The 18,786-nt window shown below is 36.9% G+C and overlaps 1 protein-coding gene and 1 long non-coding RNA gene across 3 annotated transcripts in view; one reads left to right on the top strand and one right to left on the bottom strand.

Annotated features, from left to right (window-relative positions):
- LOC140343731 (uncharacterized) overlaps nt 1–18,786 on the top strand; it is a 554,400-nt gene that overhangs the window by 166,628 nt on the left and 368,986 nt on the right. The window lies entirely within an intron of this gene.
- The window catches only part of COL27A1 (collagen type XXVII alpha 1 chain), a 273,626-nt gene that overhangs the window by 72,279 nt on the left and 182,561 nt on the right, over nt 1–18,786 (bottom strand). For both annotated transcript variants that reach the window (XM_072430586.1, XM_072430585.1), the window contains 5 exons: nt 17,455–17,508; nt 16,320–16,373; nt 13,210–13,263; nt 13,041–13,094; nt 11,779–11,886 (listed from right to left, as the gene is read on the bottom strand). In XM_072430586.1, the coding sequence (XP_072286687.1) occupies nt 11,779–11,886; nt 13,041–13,094; nt 13,210–13,263; nt 16,320–16,373; nt 17,455–17,508 (324 nt within the window). The remainder of the gene's footprint in view (nt 1–11,778; nt 11,887–13,040; nt 13,095–13,209; nt 13,264–16,319; nt 16,374–17,454; nt 17,509–18,786) is intronic.

Here is an 18,786-nt window from a genome sequence, read left to right as displayed (position 1 = left end):
ATACTTATTGGGGCTTATCCTCCCATAGAGTGTCTATTGCCTGAATAGTAAACATTATTCACTACTATGTTTATGGTAATTACCTTATTGACATAAAAAGATTACTATCCATAAGAATATGGGGCAACAATACTCAAAGAATTGTATGTTGGCATATTTAAAAGCCCAGCTATATAATTATTCACTTATTCCTTTTTCACAGATGCACCGCAAATCCTCTCAACACTGACCATCTATAATGGCTGCTGCACAACAAATATTGCCTCTTTCCTTCTCCCATTTGTATCGCCAGCATAGCCACCAGCGTTCCTCGTGGCTGCACGAGGTCACTCTCACATCTGGCAGCGTTAGCCTCTGCAACCGCCGCTCGCATAGGTGATTGACATCAAATGAGCCCGCATCGACAGAAGACCACTCCTCCACCGGTTGTAGGAGGTTATACACTATTATGGATATTTATGGATTTGTAGTTAATGGATTGGAGCTTGGTGTGCTTTAACTTTTGATTTGGGTGAAATTAATTGGAATTATATTTCATTCATGTATATGGGATGAGGTCTGAACACACATTAAATTAATATTCATTGATTGATTAAAAAATGATCTCTGAAGTCTGTTAAGTTCTTTATCCTAGTCCTGTGACTTTGTGCTGCATGATTTTACATCTTGAAAGGGAGTGGTTCCATTGGTCTGTGTGTTCTAGTGGAGGAAAGGATGTGGCGATAGAATTAGGCATAGACATATTGCGGATATACAAAAGGAGTAATGTTATGTGGGATGTTGTATAAATTCTACTTATATTTGTAGGCTTAACCCATTCCTGATGAAGCAATTCAACAGACCAAATATGCTGTTTACCAGTCTTGATTTTATGGAAATCAAATTGTATGCATGTTTTTTGAATACACTATTAAAGTGGTATTAATATCTAGTCACACAAAATTAATGCTGTTAAAGTCCCATGGTGATTGACCGACCCAAAGTATAAATTTATTTGTTGTATTTAGGGATATTTGTTGTATTTGTGGCATATGTAAATAATTGCTAGCGGATAATGAAACTACATTTGTGGCATATGCAAATTTATTGTAATGAATTAGGAGGAAATGCCATCCAAACATTTTAATCATTTGGAAAGAAAAGACTGATATAGGAAGGCACAAGTCTGCTCTTCTATCAATGGTAGAGCCTTCGCTGACCACAGAGACTGTACTTTGAATGTTTCAAAAACCACTTCATCATCAGTGTTAACTTAGCTGGCGTCTAAGCAATACATGTTTCCATTAAATAGATGTGACAGTGGAATGGTGGGCAATGAATTGACATTGCAAAATTCCTCATCTACAGATAACATAAAACTGCAAAGGGCTGCATTTTACTTGTCTGCTCTCTCAGCCAAATGACCCTGCCATTAAACTATGTTAAAACATGCTCTCCAAATCAAACACAATGCCTTTTTAGGTGGTTTACTTAGCAGGCGCTGTGTTTTTTTTCCACAGATGAGCCATATTAGCTGTTTGATGCTGTTGCCCTACTGACACAGAAAAGTAATTAGTGAAAATGATTAGTCACTCCTCTTATGGCTAAACAGCAAATGGGATAACCTAAAAGAGGAATGTAGGGGGTAATCCTATCATACAGATACAAATTCTCTAAAATGAAAAAAACTATGGACAATGATTCCAGGCTTATGAAATTCTTTCAACATATGTTCCCCTTTTTAAGTTTTTCATGATAAATGTACAAACTGTTGAAGATTTAATAGTTTTAATTAGTCATTTGATCAAAAATTATCATTTTTATGAAAATATAAAAATACAAAGCTGATTGGCCTTAAGTACATCAACTATACTATGTAGTCAAATATAAACTGATTTTTTTTTACATGATAATGCCATTAAAAAAGAATTTCAGTTTCTATTCTACTGAAGTCATACCACTAGATGGTGCTGCGTCATCAATTAAAAAGTGCAGAACAAATTTTTGCCAAGACATTAATAAAGTTTGTTACACACTTAAAAAACTGAGTGGACCATGTGATTTAAATTTTTATTGATTAAATAATAAAAAAAAGGACAATTTATTCACATTAATTTTTTCTTGGCATTTCTTTTAATTACTGTTCTGAATGTTAGCAGTGACAAAAGCATTCTGTGCTCTAGGTTTATACTCAAATCAGTCTAGCTAGGTTTGGCTAGGTTTGTTTTTTTATGGGCTTATATTTGAATATACATGATACTTTGGATACGTGGTCCTTTCAATCAAAATCTGAACAAAACTATTTCATATTAAGGTCAACACTAATAACAAATTATCAATTAAATTAAGTACAGTCGTACCTCGGTATAAGTCCGTCTGTTTGTAAATTTGGTATAAGTCCAAGGATCTGGAACAGATTTGGGACTTTTACCAAGGTACCACTGTAATTGCGAACTCTAAGAATGAACTTCTCTTTTTCCAAGTCTGTTGTATATTAACTGAAAAAATATCTGCCGATGTTGTCAGAAATGTCATGAGATTGTCGAAAAAAAATTTCTAAAGTTGAAGATTGGAGAAAACATTATTTCTGACACATCAACAGGTATTTTCCTGTACCTGCAGTGTGTTTAAAGAGATTAAACATGAGGAAATGTTCATGTATTACAATAATTACCATTTGCCTAAATTTGCCTTGACATATGCTTTATTGGAGCTATAACAACCTCTACCACTAAGCAGAATATATTAGATACAGTTTTGTATAGTGTATAGTGATGTACATATCATCCCTGTTCTTACAGTGCCAACTTTATTAAGGTGCATATTACATGAACTAGTGCCCAAAACTGGACTGCATATTCCAGATGTGGCCTGAACAATGCTTTGTACAGGGGCAGGATTATGTCTCCATCTCTGCAGTCTATTCCTCTATTAAGATAAGAAAGTACTTTGCTACCTTTAGATATTGCAGATTGACATTGCATGCTTTTAAGTCTATGATCTACCAGAACCCCCAGATCCTTTTCTATTTCTGACTCCCCCCAATGTATTCCCCCTGTACAGTATGAAGAATGCATTTTGTTAGCCCCAAAGTGCATAATTTTACATTTATCTTTAATAAATGTCTATTGCCACTTGGCTGCCCAATCAAACAGTACATCCAGGTCTGCTTGTAGATTATAGACATCCTGTATGGACTTAAATCCATTACATAGTTTGGTGTCATCTGCAAACACAGAAACAGTACTTTTATTCCTAAACGCTATATAATTTATAAAGATGTTAAACAGTGAAAGTCCCAACACTGAACCTTGGGGAACACCCTTGGGTCATTCAGAGTATGAACCATTAATCACTACTCTCTGGATGTGGTCTTTAAGCTAGTTCTCTATCCGTTTGCAGAATTACTTTTCTAAACCTATTGACCCTAACTTGCATGTCTGTGGGGTACTGTGTCAAATGCTTTAGCAAAGTCCAAGTACACTATATAAACTACTATTCCACTGTCTACCTGTTTACTTACTCATAAAAAGTGAGTAAATTTGTTTGACACCTTTAGTCTTTCTTGAAGCCATGCTGACTATCACTTATAATAATATTTTCTAGCAGAAACTCCTCTAGGTGGTTCTTTATCAAACTCTCTAGAACGTTAAACTAACTGGTCTGTAGTTACCTGGTAATGACTTTGCTCCCTTTTGAAAATAGGAACCACATTGGCCCTACACGAATCTATTGGTACTATGCCAGTGACTAAAGAGTCTCTACAAATTAGAAATAAAGGCTTTGAAATAACTGAACTCATCTCTTTGAGGACACATGGATGTAATCCATCAGGTCCTGGTGATTTGTCAACCTTAATTTTGCCTAACTGTTTCTCAAACATATCAATTTTGAGCCATTGTGACTCATTTAAGACAGTGACATTGCTATTATGATTTTGGACTTGAGCTCTGCCATTTTTATTTGTGTACACACAGCTAAAAAAATGTAATTTATAACAAAAAACCTATTTGCTCCCCTTTGGTCTGTTGGAACATATACTGTAAATATGTAATACCTGTTGACCTGCCAGAAACCCAGTGCTATCCTGTGAACTCTGCAGTCTTATCTCAAGCATTTTTATCAGTCCCGCCCTTGTTGCCTCTGTAAACTACAGTTATTTTCCATTGATACAATATGGGTTTGCAACTCCTGAATAGGAACATGTTAATAGCAGGATCACAAAGTAATGTTTTTTTAAGATTTGGATTAATGAAGGTTCCCAATAACTGGTGACATGATTGTTTCAAACCATTGCAAACCTCCTATTATTGAGCCTTAACTGTAGGAAGTTCTATAAAAAGTTTCAAACACAAAAAATAGCTGAATTAATGGAGCTTTGCGAGAAACAGTGCTAGAAATTAGGTAAGCATAACATAAACGTGTAATTTATTTATTTATTTGAAGATGCTGGGAGCTGTTCCCCTTTTTTGTCAATGCCCGAGTTCATCTTTAAAGAGTCAGTCAACACTACCATTTGAATAGCAAAAGCTTGTAGTGCACATTGCTCATAAATAAGTAAAGTCAAATAAAGCAAAGCCTAAATATCCCCCCACATACACACTCACACTATAGAGCTCATCTGCAATTTAAAATTTCTGGAGAAGACCTTACAAGTCTGTTGAGACCAAAAAAGGACAAAAAAATGTCAACAGTAATTGAGGTCCAAGAGCAGATGGATAAGACTACATACCAGTGCATGTTTTAGATACATTTTATACATGTGAATTTAGTGGTAGTAAACAGAGTGATAAATAATCATTTATGTGTATGCTTATGTGTATATATTATAATTTGAATAAACTTTAAATGGGTCTTGGCATGACTTTTGGTGCCAGGTGGGCTGGTCTGAGTTTTGTGTGTGAAAATCCTAGCAGATCAACACTCTCTAGGGTTTACAGAGATTGGTCCAAAAAAGGTAAAATATTGAGGGAGCAGTGGTTTTCTCAGTGAAAATGCCTCACTGATGTAAGAGGTCAGAAAAGAATTGTTAGACTGGTTAGATGATAGAAAGGAAACCATATTGTTGAAAAAACAACACGTTAAACGTTGAAACAGACAGCCTACATAAACAGGTGACCACACCAAGTGCTAAGAACAGGCACCTGGGCATGGGCCCAGCAAAATTGGACAAAAGAATATTGGAAAACCATTGTCTTGGCTGGGTCAGAATTTGGTTCTATCAACATACAAGAATGGATCATCCTGTTTTATGTTAATGGTTCAGGCCCAAATGGTCTCAAACTGGTTTCCTAAACAATATTTCATATCTCAATCCAATAGGGCACTTTTGGGTTGTGGTGAAACAGGATATTTGCCTTATGGTTGTACAGCCAACAAAGTTGCAGCAACTGCATGATATAGCCAATATGGTTCAAAATCCCTACAGACAAACTAACAGAACCACTCTGGATATCATCTAATTAGCATACTGCCAAGTGATTAGAAACTCTACCTGAAACAGCTTTCCCTCTTGTTCTATAAGCTACCCTAAAAAGCATCAGTTAAGAAAACAGATTACTATGGGCAACATGGGCTTTTATTTGTTATACGTATATCAGCTTACTATGACATGATTGGTGCTCAATGCAACCAATTATAAGATTTCTACAGCTCCAGTAATGACCTAAGCTTGTCAGTCCTGCTTGTAATATTGTTTGTGTTCTCCCTCCACAATCTGAGAACTAAAAACCATCTGGAGTAAACAATTTAATTCTTAGAAAGCTAGAATGGTCACTCATGGCCATGCCAAAGAATTGAAGTTTTCTGGCAGCAAGCATGTCAACCATCAATGGAGGAAATACTGTACAAAAGGGGTAGCAACTACAGGTACAAAGCACAAGGTGTGGCAGCCTTGCCCCTTTGGGAACCTCCAATAAAAGATCTTGGCCACAGTCTGCTTGTAAAGAGAGATTCCGTAATGCAGGCTCAGATTTCTCACACACTCTAGGATGACTTTCCTGGAGCGGAAACCCAATCTCCGGCTTGTCGTGAGACCAAAAATTCACTCTGTGGAGCTGCTGGATCTGAGCTCGGCAATCAGCGCCAGCTGGCTTCGCTGTGAACAACCCAGACGGCTGCTTAACTGTGTCATAGCTGTGCTCCACCAACTAATGAGTGTACATGCATAAATACACAAGGGTTTTGGCTTTTCATGAGTTAAAGAAAAAAAAAGTAATTAATAGTGTGCATGAAATTGAGACAAAAAATTGTCCACCAGGGGTCTACTAAACCTATGTTGGGACTTTATCATACACAGTGGACCTTTGTTAAAGTTGCTCAAATCTACATATTGCAGAAATATCAGATGTGCATTGTCATAATAGTAATACAAGGTATTAGTTTTGGTGGGCTCAGGATGTGATGTATTCCTAAATAAAAGTCTATTTAAAATAGTTTGCTTATACAAAATGGTAATTTCTAAAGAGATATAAAAAGTACTAAAAATGCTGTACTAACAACTACCTGTATCTTACTTGGGGATACCACTTTGGTTGCTCCAATTTTTTGTCCTATTTGTAAGATGATCAAAACATTGATACATTGGCACATCCATAATTCAGTCAAGTTCTCTTTTTTCCACAAGCCACCAAAGTACCTTCTTATAAATATAAAAAGTATAAACATGCAGAGTGTTTGACAGAATATCCATTTCATAAGCAAAATGTGCTTATACACTGTATTACACCTTATTCTCATACAATGTAGCTAGTTACAAACTAAAACAATGGAGATGTCCTGGATCAGGTCCCACATCGTCCTTGTATTTTCCTTTGTCCCGGTGCCATCTTCTTTGCCTTCCGCTTTCTTCCTACGTTACCTGATATCGCACTGCGCAGGTGTGAAATTGGGTGATGTAGATAGAAAAAAAAGTGTGCCAATCTCACTGCTCATGCATGAGATTGGCATTTTTTCATTTTGCCCTATTAAAGAAAAGGAGCAGCCAGAAACCTCCTGGGATCCATGACGTATGTATAGGCTCTGTGCTCCCATTCTGTCTTGATCACTGTGGTGATCAAGACAAAAAGGGGAAAAGGTTCATGTTTTTTAAAAAATGGTTTTAAACCCCCTTTTCCCCCAAAAAGAGGGTAATTTTTACCTTATATAAAAGGGTTGTCTACCGCCCGATAATCGGCATCGGCCAGATATCGGGCGAAAATCTGTCGTGTGTACAGTCGGTGTCGTTCATCGTCTGAACGACCGTCCTGGTGGATCCACGGACGATGAACGACGACCGCTCCTAATGAAAGGGAAGGGGGAGAGCGCGCAGCAGGGTGCGGCTCCGTCGCTCTCCCCCTCCCCTCTCTATAGAGCAGAACGCTGCTGTATGTACAGCACCGTTCATGCATCGTGTAGTCCTTTGTCGTTGGAAAGGATCGTGAAAGATCCTTTCCAACGACAAAAACTGCACGTGTGTACGCGGCTTTAGAGATTAGAAACAATTCCTGCGGTGAGGAGAGGTCAGATGACATCATGCAAAGATTTAAACTGAAGATTCTTGTGTGAAGAGTACTTATAGGCAGACGTTCACCAGTATTATGAGTACTATAGACACTGTTCACAGTGAAGATGGTGAAGTTACTTGGGGCAAACCTTTGAAAAAGTATCGATACTGTAAGGCATAGCAAACAGAGCATTTAGGGATGTGTGGATCTTCAATAGCTGGACAAGCACATAGTGCATACGCTTACTGTTTAACTTCACCCCTTTTAAGTAATTGCATATTTTATTTATATGTTTAAAGTTTTTGCAGATATAAGGGCACCTCAGGGTAGTGTCGCAGCTTGTGTGCCCCCCCCCCCCCCTTCCACCACACACACACATACTTTCTGCTTGTCTGCTATTCCCCCCATCAATGTGATTGCTATCACTGGCCATTGGAAATGTGTGGAAGCAGAAAATATTCAGTGCTACCTGAAAGTTCAGGAATTTTGTCTGATTACCTTTAAAGGAGACCTGTCACTTTGGTAATTTTAACAATATTTTTGGAAAGGGTTTTCTAGCAAAATAAAAGGGATGTGGACAGTAACACTAATAATATAAAGGAGTGGGCTTTGCAGATGGGATGTGCCATGGGACACAGCAAAGCCCAGTGCATTTTACTATATAGGAGAAAAAAGTGCCAGGAGAAGGACAGAGTATGATGACATGACCTGTAAATTTAAAATGATCAAGCTCATAAAGTGACACACCAGGCCCTGTGTTTTATGAATGAGTCAAAGGTTGGTAATGTTTTGTAATATTGCAGCATACTCCCAATTTTAAACAGCCACCTAGTATTCTAAAACATAACTCTGTAAATATCATTGTTCATCACAGCTTATGTTTCTAATATTTTCTATTTTATCACCAATTTGATCAAAATATAAAACACAAAACCAATTTCTGTATTTATAATTGCTTACACAGATAATTGCAAATTTTTTGCTAAGCATACTTTTATTAAATTTAAAATCATCTAGGTATTGCTATGCAATCTGAATTAATCTCAAAGCATGAGGGCTATTTATGAATTTTCCTGGCAGAATGCATTGTAATGTATTAAAATAATTTCTTAGCAAACCTTTAATTTATATACTCTGTATAAGTTGTTCTATCAATCAAGCACAGATTTATCTATAAGATTATGATGTTGTCCATCCCAGAAAGACAATGGGTCTGATTTATTAGAGCTCTCTGGGACTGGAGAAGATAAACTGTCATGGCTGAACCTGGTTGTCTAGCAAACCTGGAATCAATCTTGCCCAGGATTGAACACATTTGCCAACCAATAGTAAATTATTATTTTTTAAAAATCCATTTCAAGTTTGCTGGATTACCCATGTTCTCCTCTGATAGTACATCCTCCTTGGTTTTGGAGATTTTTAATAAATCAGGCCCATAGTAAAGACATTACTGTGTCACAGTTAGCCACTTCAGGTACAATGTATTTTGATTATACATTTCTGGTATACTATTTAGAAGCAGGACAACATTTGCTAGTCTTTTAATAACCATGGTAGCTTGGTAGGGCCTGAAGAGCTGCCATCTACATCAAAATAGAGTAATTTACCATCTCTGAAAAGAGATGGGGGGCGCTATCTGTCTTTCACCTATAATGCAGTTGTAACATCCCTACCTTGACGTTTTTCAACAATTTATATTTTCAGCCACGTAATTTGAAGGTTTAACATCTATGCAGACTTCCTGACACCAAGGATATGAATATGTAACTAGAACAGAGTTGTTTACCAAATTTACATCTCCTTGTCGTGGAAAATTAGCAACTGCTGTGTCACATTTCATCCATTGATTGAATTAAAGAGGAACTAAACTGAAAATAAAAAAAAATCACACTAAACTTTAATTCCGCAGATCCCTCAATCCTGCGTTGTTCTGGATTCCTCACTGCCATTTTGGTCAGTCTTCTTCCTTGCTCTGGCTACGCCAACCCATCTCATACTGCTCATGTGTGAGATCGGCATTTCTTTCCTCTCAATGTAGGAACACGCCCCTTCTGTGCATGTCCAAAATCGGGCCTTCTGGGATGCTTGACATAGGTATCCCAGGAGGCTCAGTGCTCCAATTCTGTCAGACAGAAAGAAAGGGTGTTGCAAAAAAAAAATAAAAAAATAAAAATGTTTACTTTACATAAAAGGGTTGTCAACATTTTGGTGATGGGTCTACTTTAAGGTGTTCGTGCTGTGTGCAAATTAATTCTGGGGTATTGCCTAAAATGGTAGAACTTATTAAGTGACATGGAAAGCAGCAAAAATATCTTTAACATATTATAAAAAAGCTCAGTTGAATGTAAGGAACTACAACTAGATACTACCTAGAGTGCTCCACCTCAGTGTAACACATAGAATGCTGAAAGTATGGCTATGTATACATATATAGTATACATATAGTATGTTACTTTATGGATACATGGAATCATTTGTCCTAATTTTGAACAAGTATAATCTGGCAATAATGAACCTAAAATTTATTAGTTTACCATAAATTCTAAAAAAAAAAAAAAAAAAAAAAAAAAAACACCTCTAGCTTCTCTACATTTTTACAGCAATCTGCTATGGGTTAAGCTGATTTAGATCAACATGAACCCCTGCCAAGTAAACTACTTTTGTATTTGCTAGTTTGCGGAGCTTAGGTGTGTAAATAGATGTGTGCAATGGATAATGAACCAGACTCAAAGGGCTAGGCTAGAGACATGCAGATGGAAGAAGAGGAGTGTGGGGAGGAATCCAGCTGTTCGCTTATATTTTATGTAATATCAGTACAGCAGTGACTAGCTTCTGATATCTCATTCAGATGGTACATGTCTGTCAGCAATATGTCTCTTGATGAAGTTTTATAACAGAACTATTGGATTATGTATTGTTCCCAAAATCAATAATTTTGTTCTGGGTTTCTACTTAGAGTTGGTAGAGATCAGATTCTCATGTTCAGTGACATTTATGGTTCCATAGAAGAGATGTAGAGAATACCTCTAGCTCTTGCTTAAGGAAAATATATATGTGATGTCTGCAATTTCTTGTCAATCCATTACCAGTACTTCCAATTTTGCTTTGTCTTTTACCGTTTTAAAGTTTTTGCAGTTTTTTCTTTTTGGAATTACATTACATTATCATGCATTTGTGTGGGAATATCTTTATCTTAACACAAAGCTCGCCAAGACTGTACAGTAAGCTGCACATTCATATATAGTCTTTTCTGTCACTGATAACAAATGTGGTCATACACACTTTAGTTCTGTTTTAAGCCCTGAAAAACCCACACATACTGAATATGAGCTTCAGTTCTTCCTGCAGACATGCTGTACTGCAAAAACCTTTACTTTCTGTGCATCCCGTGAGCCCTTTTTGCCTACATATTTGTTTATCCTTTACATAAAGTCTGGTGTGATAAAGCGTCAGTACTATAACGTTTTTAATAGCAACCAATCAGATCAAACCAGCTTTAGAATTTTGAATCTGACTGGTGTTGCCAGAGTAGATTGAGAGGTGGTTGCAGAAAACAGACTTTATATACCCGGTACCATATACATTTTTTGGTATGCCCCAATAATTAATAAGATAATACTGAAAGAAAAAAGGCATTGTAACATGAATAGGACTGTACAGATGACACAATCCTAAATCCTAGGAGAAATATATGGAAACAATAGGAAGAAAATGTATAATTGAAATAAATGTATACCCATATAATGTAAATACTAATATTATCTTGTATGTATGTAGATTTTCTTTACCTGTATCCAACTTGTCTTTTCCACTGGACCTCTACCAACCTATTTATGACTTGTTAGCGCCATACATAAAAATTTAAGGGCAAAAGATTACAGAGTATGATCTTTTATCACACAACACAACATTACATCTAATAATAACACAGATGTCCATATTATGCAGTGTGGCCTCTTAGGAAAAGGGGTTTTCTGTGGAAGTCATTCCTGCTCCTAGACCTATACTGTTTTAGTTACAGAATGGCTTAGTATAGATAAATAAAACCATTCCTCTATCACTGGTTGGGGATTTTATGGTCCTATTTATCGGTGCTGGAAAAAGGTGATGATGGAAAACAAGATGGTAATTGCTATGAATATGAAAATAAAGATGTGCTGTCATTCCTGGCTGATGGGGTAATCTCACTTTCTAAAAGTTTCAAAATAATGATGACAAATTTTACCACACCACTTTGTATATATCAATGTCCATTATTAGATTAGGAACTCAGTAGTGATCACCACAGAGGATAAAAGGGAATATATATACTTACTCTGACTCCTGGGAGACCATTTAGCCCAGGGGAGCCATCTTTTCCAACCAATCCAATGGCGCCCTTTTCTCCTTTCCCTCCTTCTGGCCCTGGTTCACCCTTTTCCCCCTATAGGATGTACCCATGGAGAGGATTAGTGTACAATTCAATTCATATAGTCATTTATCATATTTAAATGTTACTAAGGCCTAAATCCTTTGTATTTATTTTGAATAAAGAGCTAGAGCAGGAACTCAAAGTATGTTAAGGAAAAAAAAAAGTAACTGTTGTTCTCCATTTCATAAGTTACACTTCATTACTTAATTTTGCAGCTAAATGCTTTAGGAAACACTTATTGACCACCTTTCTAGGATTAAATATTGATGCCGTTTGATGCAGTTTTTACTATAGGAGCTACTTAATTGTTTCACGCAAGATTCACAAATTTTGTTCAAAGAATTTTCTAATGGAATCTCAGGTAAACAATCATGGGTGCAAGTTTTGTGCATCTTTGGTGAAACTTTTGGTAAAAAAAACTAAGTTTCAAAGTGCCATGATCATTTTCTGCAATTAAGTAGCTGCTACCCTCAGTAGACATACACATTTTACAAAGATAAAGATCAGAACTTCTGGTGATGCTTTAAATAAATTTATGTCCTGAAAACAGTCGTTCCTTCCAGTTTATGTATAGGTGTAACATGGTTAACATTTCCCAAATGAGATCAGAAAAAATGAGAAATAATATTATTTTCTCACTTTATCCAAAAGAAGTGTTCTGGATTTCATACAGTCTGCTACTGGTAAATTGTCTTAAATAACAGTTTCCTAAAAGGTATATTGATCTGTGCATGATGGGAGGAACTCCTCAGTTTTTCTGTGATCACTAGGACAGGACGGTAAAGTGAAATCTCCCAAACAGGGACACAAATGGCAGAAAAAAAGTACAGAAATTTTAACCCTTCCAAATTTTAACTAAAAAAAAATGTATCTTTCATTGACCTAAACTGTTTTGCATGATTAAACTTTGCTTGAAAGGACTTGCCAGCCACAATAGTATAACATTATTAACAACAGCTTACCTGAAATGTCTTAACCTGATCGTACATGTAACAGTATAAATATACAATCTCTACACATTATCTTTTAGATTTACCAAAACAATGCTGTGGGTCTACCTTAAATTCTCTTGTGCTAAGTCATGGTAGACAATCAAAATTGTACTGCCTTGTGTGAAAGCCTGTAACGTATATGGCCAGCTTTCTTAGCCATATTCTACTACCTACCTTAAGTCCATCTGGGCCCATCATACCGCTGTCTCCTTCCAGGCCAGTTTCCCCCTGTAAAAATTGTTGGTTGTTTTAAATAAATACTAAAAAAATAGTATTAACAATTGTACAAATAACAGCAACACCAAATAAACCTTTTATATAGATTTTGTTTTGTATACTCTACCCTCTGGCCTATGAGTCCTTGTTCCCCTGGATTCCCAAAAGGTCCGATATCTCCCTAAAGACAACAAAAAAGTAGATTTAAATTTTTGGGCTGTATGAATTTCAGTTCTTTTACGGATAATATACTGTAAAAAGCTACTGTCATAGCTCTTAAGCTTAGGGAAGAGAACACCAATGTGTTCAGGGCAGAGACCTCATACTGTATAATGACTATTTTTTAGGTTTGGGTCAGCATTTGGAGAAAATTTGTTCTGATCAGGGCATAATACAAAGTCACTTAATCTCCAGCTTTGCATATTATTTTAAGATAATGCATAGTCCTTGTTTCTGTTTAGAAACAAAGGTTTGCAGAGACTACTATCCCAGCCAAACAGCACAACAGTCCAAGACCTAGGTCCAGGCCCTGTCCCTAGGGTAGGATTACACATTGAAGTTGAACCAGAAGACTAATGAGCACATCTCTCTCTTTTTCCTCCTACTAGCACTACTTTTTAGCCTACAAGCAATGCAGCACACCTGATTTGAAGTGTTGAATTTCCCTTTCCCAATCTAAACTCTGTTGTACAGGGAAGCTGCAAGAGGTTGATACACAGTCAGGTTTGGAAACTTGAACTGGTTGCTTTTAAAGATACGCTTGTAGCTATATTAACAAATACATGCATTCATTTGTTTTTCCTGTCTGGAGTTCAGTTTGTTGCTTTGTTGTGAAGCCTCTTGCTTGTCTTGCATGGCTAAAGCAGAGGTTCACTTTATGATAACCATCATTTACAAAATGAGAAAGGTTAGCAATGGCAGACTTCATGTTTCTCTCACAAGTAGTTTGCTTTATTGTGCTTTTCGTAAACAGGTGACACCTCCACTTTAAATTTGTCACAGTCTTGAGAATATTTATTCTGGCAACAGCTGGCGCAGCAAAGATAGCTCACTCCAGGAATCAGTTTAAATTACTTTCAATATTCTATTTTAAAGCTTGGCTTTAATTCCAGACCCTTCTTTCTTCCTGTTTTTATACTATAAAAATGTCTTAGTTTTCAGCCTGTGATGCTCTGACCCTTTGTTCAGAAAACAAACTACTGCTGTTAGAAACAGGGAAGAGGCTTGGGAAAGGCAGCTGTGTTGTGCGCATAGTCTTCAGGTCTTCTGCTAAGCCTGTAAACCTTCAGCAGAGGACATGGAGCTTATGCAATCTATCCATAGCTGTCCAGGCTCCAGCTGAGATAAGAGTCTCACGCTGGTAAGCACCGAGAGCAGTCAGCTACTGTAAGCCTTGTGTTTTTGAATGCCTGTATTGCGCACTCAATGGGGGTTTGTTCCTGGAGAAAAGGGAAGGGGGAAGGATGGTTCAAGTTTAATTTCTGTCACAAAAGGGTAACAGAAGCTTCTGTCATAAGCCAAGGATGGTTTGCCAAAAACAATGATACAGAGGGCTCTGAAAATTGCAGAGTAACAGTAAAAATAAGAAAAGCTGCAAATAGAAACCTCCAAAATAAACAGGATCATATTAAAGCAAAAATGTCTTTGAGAGAGTACCAAGAAAATCTGATGTGGACACCTGCTATTGCAGCGACCAGACTCTCTAAAAGTTTTTCTACATTTCCAAAATTGTGCATTCTTCACCTGGCATGGTAACTTCCTGCCTGTTGTGTATTTGTGCCTTCTTACATCATATCAGAGCATCTGGTCAACTTAAAAATGGTTACTATCATAAAAAAGGAGGATGACCCATGGGCCATCAATGGTAGTTTGATATTAGAAAGCATTCATTGCAGTATATGACATTATTTCTAGTTTAGTTTCTGCCCATTTGGAAGTCTTGGATTTTCCATTCAGCCAACTGCATGACCACAAATTAAAATATGTTAAATTCAAATATGGACAGTAAGATCCCTCTGTCAATGCTGCTGCAGTTATGCTGACCAAGGAATTAATGTAACTTAGATCAGATCCATTTTCCATGCAGAGCAAAGCAGTAGGCTCGCTTTATAGCCCTCACCCCTAACAAACAACTTTTTACTAACCAGCTGTCCATTTGAACCACAAGAAAAAATTGCTCAAGACAGAACTTACACAGGGCTAAAGACTCTCTTTTCACCCACTGGAACAATCACCAAGTACCAGTGCCGCCACATAAAAAGGGAATTAAGTCACAAATTCCCACATATCAAAAACTACTGGAAATTTCCATTCCACCCCCACTGCTGAATGGATTGATGGGGAAGCAATCAAAAGCTGATTATGTGGTACTGGGGAGAAAGTAATAAAGCAAACCTGTTGCCTGTTGCTCTCCATAGAAATAGTTTGCTGTAGGACAATTAGGTCTTTAAATTTGCCATAAATTAAATCACTTTTATCACTTTCCATATTAAGTTGCTCATTAATGTGGATTATTTCTTAAAGTAAATATCTTAGTGCATAGCCACTACTGGACAAAATCATTACCTAACTAAAGGTGTCCTGTACCTTTGAGGTGACAGAGTGAAAAGATTTAGCATCAAAGCCTGGCCCAGAGCTAGTCTGCAAGCTTGAGTCTGGTATTGGCTGTAGATTTTGCTTTTCAAACACTAAAATATTTTCACAAAGACCGTTGTCAGTCTAGCTGTATGGGATAGTATTTCAAAAGATTTACACAAATGTCAAAGCAGTGGGGCAATCTACCACTCTAATGGAAAATTGGAAAGCTGGATTTTCTGTTGTGTTGAACACCAAGGCAACGTTGGACAACCTTGTAGGACTGTTGGCAGAAAAAAAAAAACAAAACAAAACATCTATCTTAAACAAAAAGAAGTAAAGGATCAGGACATTCACATACTGCTAAAATACAACAACATATGGAAATAGTTTTATGTACACAGGGAGGGACATAGACAGACACTAGTTTAAAGTCTAATTGGCATAAATTTGCATATATAAGTTCACTGTTTTCTTATAGGTTACATTGGGATGATACATTGGTTTACAAAGTTTGGTCTCAATATATTTGGGTGGGGCCACATTTTCAAACAACGAGGATGACTTTCAGAAACGTAGGATTTGCAATATCAAATGCTTTATCCATTTCCCTTAAAATATCATCTTGTATTGTGGCATGTTCCAGTCAGAATTCTGTCTCACCTTTATTCCTGGTTCACCTGGTGGTCCTGGTTCTCCCTTTGCACCTAGAGGTCCCTGGAGTAAAGGAAAACCAACTAATAATTTGAAGTGATTCATAATAAAACAAAGGTGACATTTATTAGTAATGTTATCTGGCAGTGTGGACACGGGCACTATTAATTTATGTAAAGTGTAATTTTTACAATATATGTAAAGCCAAAGCTTTGTTTTAAGTTGTGGGTGATATATTGTATAAAATGGGACCCGCAGTGCATGAAATGTATTCAAATGTTTCAAATACTGTCAGGTTTAAATTGCTTTCTGTTTCCACTAGGGAGATCTATCCTGTCTGTATGCTCAGCCAAACCAATGTCACTAAGTCACAAAAGTGGTTTAAAATTAAAAAAAATTACATTTGTAACTAAAATAAAAATAGAAAGGTTGACAATTGTAGAGGAAACTTAAGTTTAAAGACAATTGCTCTTCCTATTAGGTCTTGTGATGTTCATGTTCCCCACTGCATCCAAAACTTAAATCTTTCCGAACTGTATCCAATTAAAAGAATGTGTGAATCTTGTGTACAAAATAGTAGTTCTTTTCCTAATTTTAATACATTATATTCAGATATATTTTCAGATGTAATAAAATGGGTGGTGCTGAATTATGAGGACGTTTGACCCCACAGCTTCGACCCAAAGCTGCCCAATTGATCAAAAGTTACTTTTTTGCCAAATCATTGAGCCATAAATGTAGTCTCTAAAACACTAAGTTACTTAGTAGGCCAGGTATACAAACTTTAATTAATTTAAATTGATTTTAAAATTTGATTTGAATGTTCAGATGTTTAGATATGAGGGGCTGATACAAAAATCTGGAAAGAAGCAGGTCAGCGGTATGTGTGTGCACAGAAGATGACACTACTTGGCGCAATATCATGTTATATACAGTTGGAAGCACAGAGTTCATCTAGAAGTCATCCTAATCAAACCAGACACAAGGAATATTAGAAGGTCTTACCTTCATTAAGCTGTTACCTTCCAATGAGTACACTAAAGCAGCAATATTAATCATCCATGTGCTGTGTTATCCTGACTTCTAACTTGTATACTAGCTACAAATTAAACAATAATGGGATGAATATAAACTGTATAAATACCTTATGTCCAATTTCTCCCATAGCCCCAACAGGTCCTTGAGGTCCAGGTGGCCCCTAATTAATAAAATAATAACAATCATTTCCTTTAAATATAAGTCAAGATGATCCATCACTAATGATTGGTGTAATCAAGTCAGGCAGCATATATATATATACCCCATGCTGACAGCACATTAAAGAGTCAGACTGCAGTTTATTCCCACAGCAGCAGATGGGCTTTTCAGTGGCCCAACAAACCCACCTTTCTACGCCAACCTCTTTCTAGGAGAATGAGAAAAAACTCTCTTCCTAAATCCTTCAATAGACAAATTCAGGAACTATATATTACTATGGAAGAGGTACCTAGATGATGTCCTCTTAATATGTACAGGAACCAACACATAACTTATGGAAAGTTTACAATGGAATACAATAATACCCAGTAACCTCACCTGGACTTATACATCAAACTTGACAATGAAAACATACTCACCAGTACACTGAATAACAAAAGCACTGAGGGCAATACCATCTTACGCATGAATAGTGTAAGATGGTGTAATAAAAAGCATTCCATACAGTCCGTATTTGTAGACTTAAAAGAAACTGTGCAACAGACTTAGACTTTAAGAGAGAAGCAAAAGAACTAAGAAATAGGCTTCTCTATGCAACAACAAAGACAAGATCTTATCTTCAAGCACGAACATACATTACCCACAACCCGTCTGATTACCAGGTAAAACCAATATCACTAAAGCTACGTACACACTTCCAATTATTATCGTTGGAAAACGAACGACGAACGATCCTGCACGATATCTACGAACGATCGTATAGCACCGATCCTGCACATAGAGATAACGACACGATCGTTCGTAGATATTGTACACACAATAGATACGATCATTTGAGCGATAGAGGAACTATGTGCATGACAGGAAAGTGAATGAACGTTCGTTCATTACGCATGCTCAGACCATGGACGATCAACGAACGATCGTACACACGAACGATGTTCAACGATCGTCGTCCAATCCGATCCGCCGGTCCGGTCGTTCGTTTCCAACGACTTTCCTCGTTCGTCGGCGTCGTTGGTTACTTTTTTTACGAAAGATTTTTGCCCAATCGATCGTTCGTCGTTTGTTTTGAACGATAAAAATTGGAAGTGTGTATGCACCTTTACTCATATACAACACTTTAGCTAAAAATTGGAACATTTTTGAGTCAGAGGCTAATGTTAGCAAATTCAAAAAAAAAAACCATGATAATGTACCGTAAATCACGGTCACTGAAAGATCATTTAGCATGGAGCCACTTTAAAGACTGAACAAAAACTCCCCTCCTCCCAGGTAT

This window comes from Pyxicephalus adspersus, chromosome Z (assembly GCF_032062135.1).
Source record: "Pyxicephalus adspersus chromosome Z, UCB_Pads_2.0, whole genome shotgun sequence".
Lineage (NCBI taxonomy): Eukaryota > Metazoa > Chordata > Amphibia > Anura > Pyxicephalidae > Pyxicephalus > Pyxicephalus adspersus.
The sequence above is the reverse complement of the archived record's forward strand: the minus strand, read 5'-3'. Positions and strand labels throughout refer to the sequence as shown.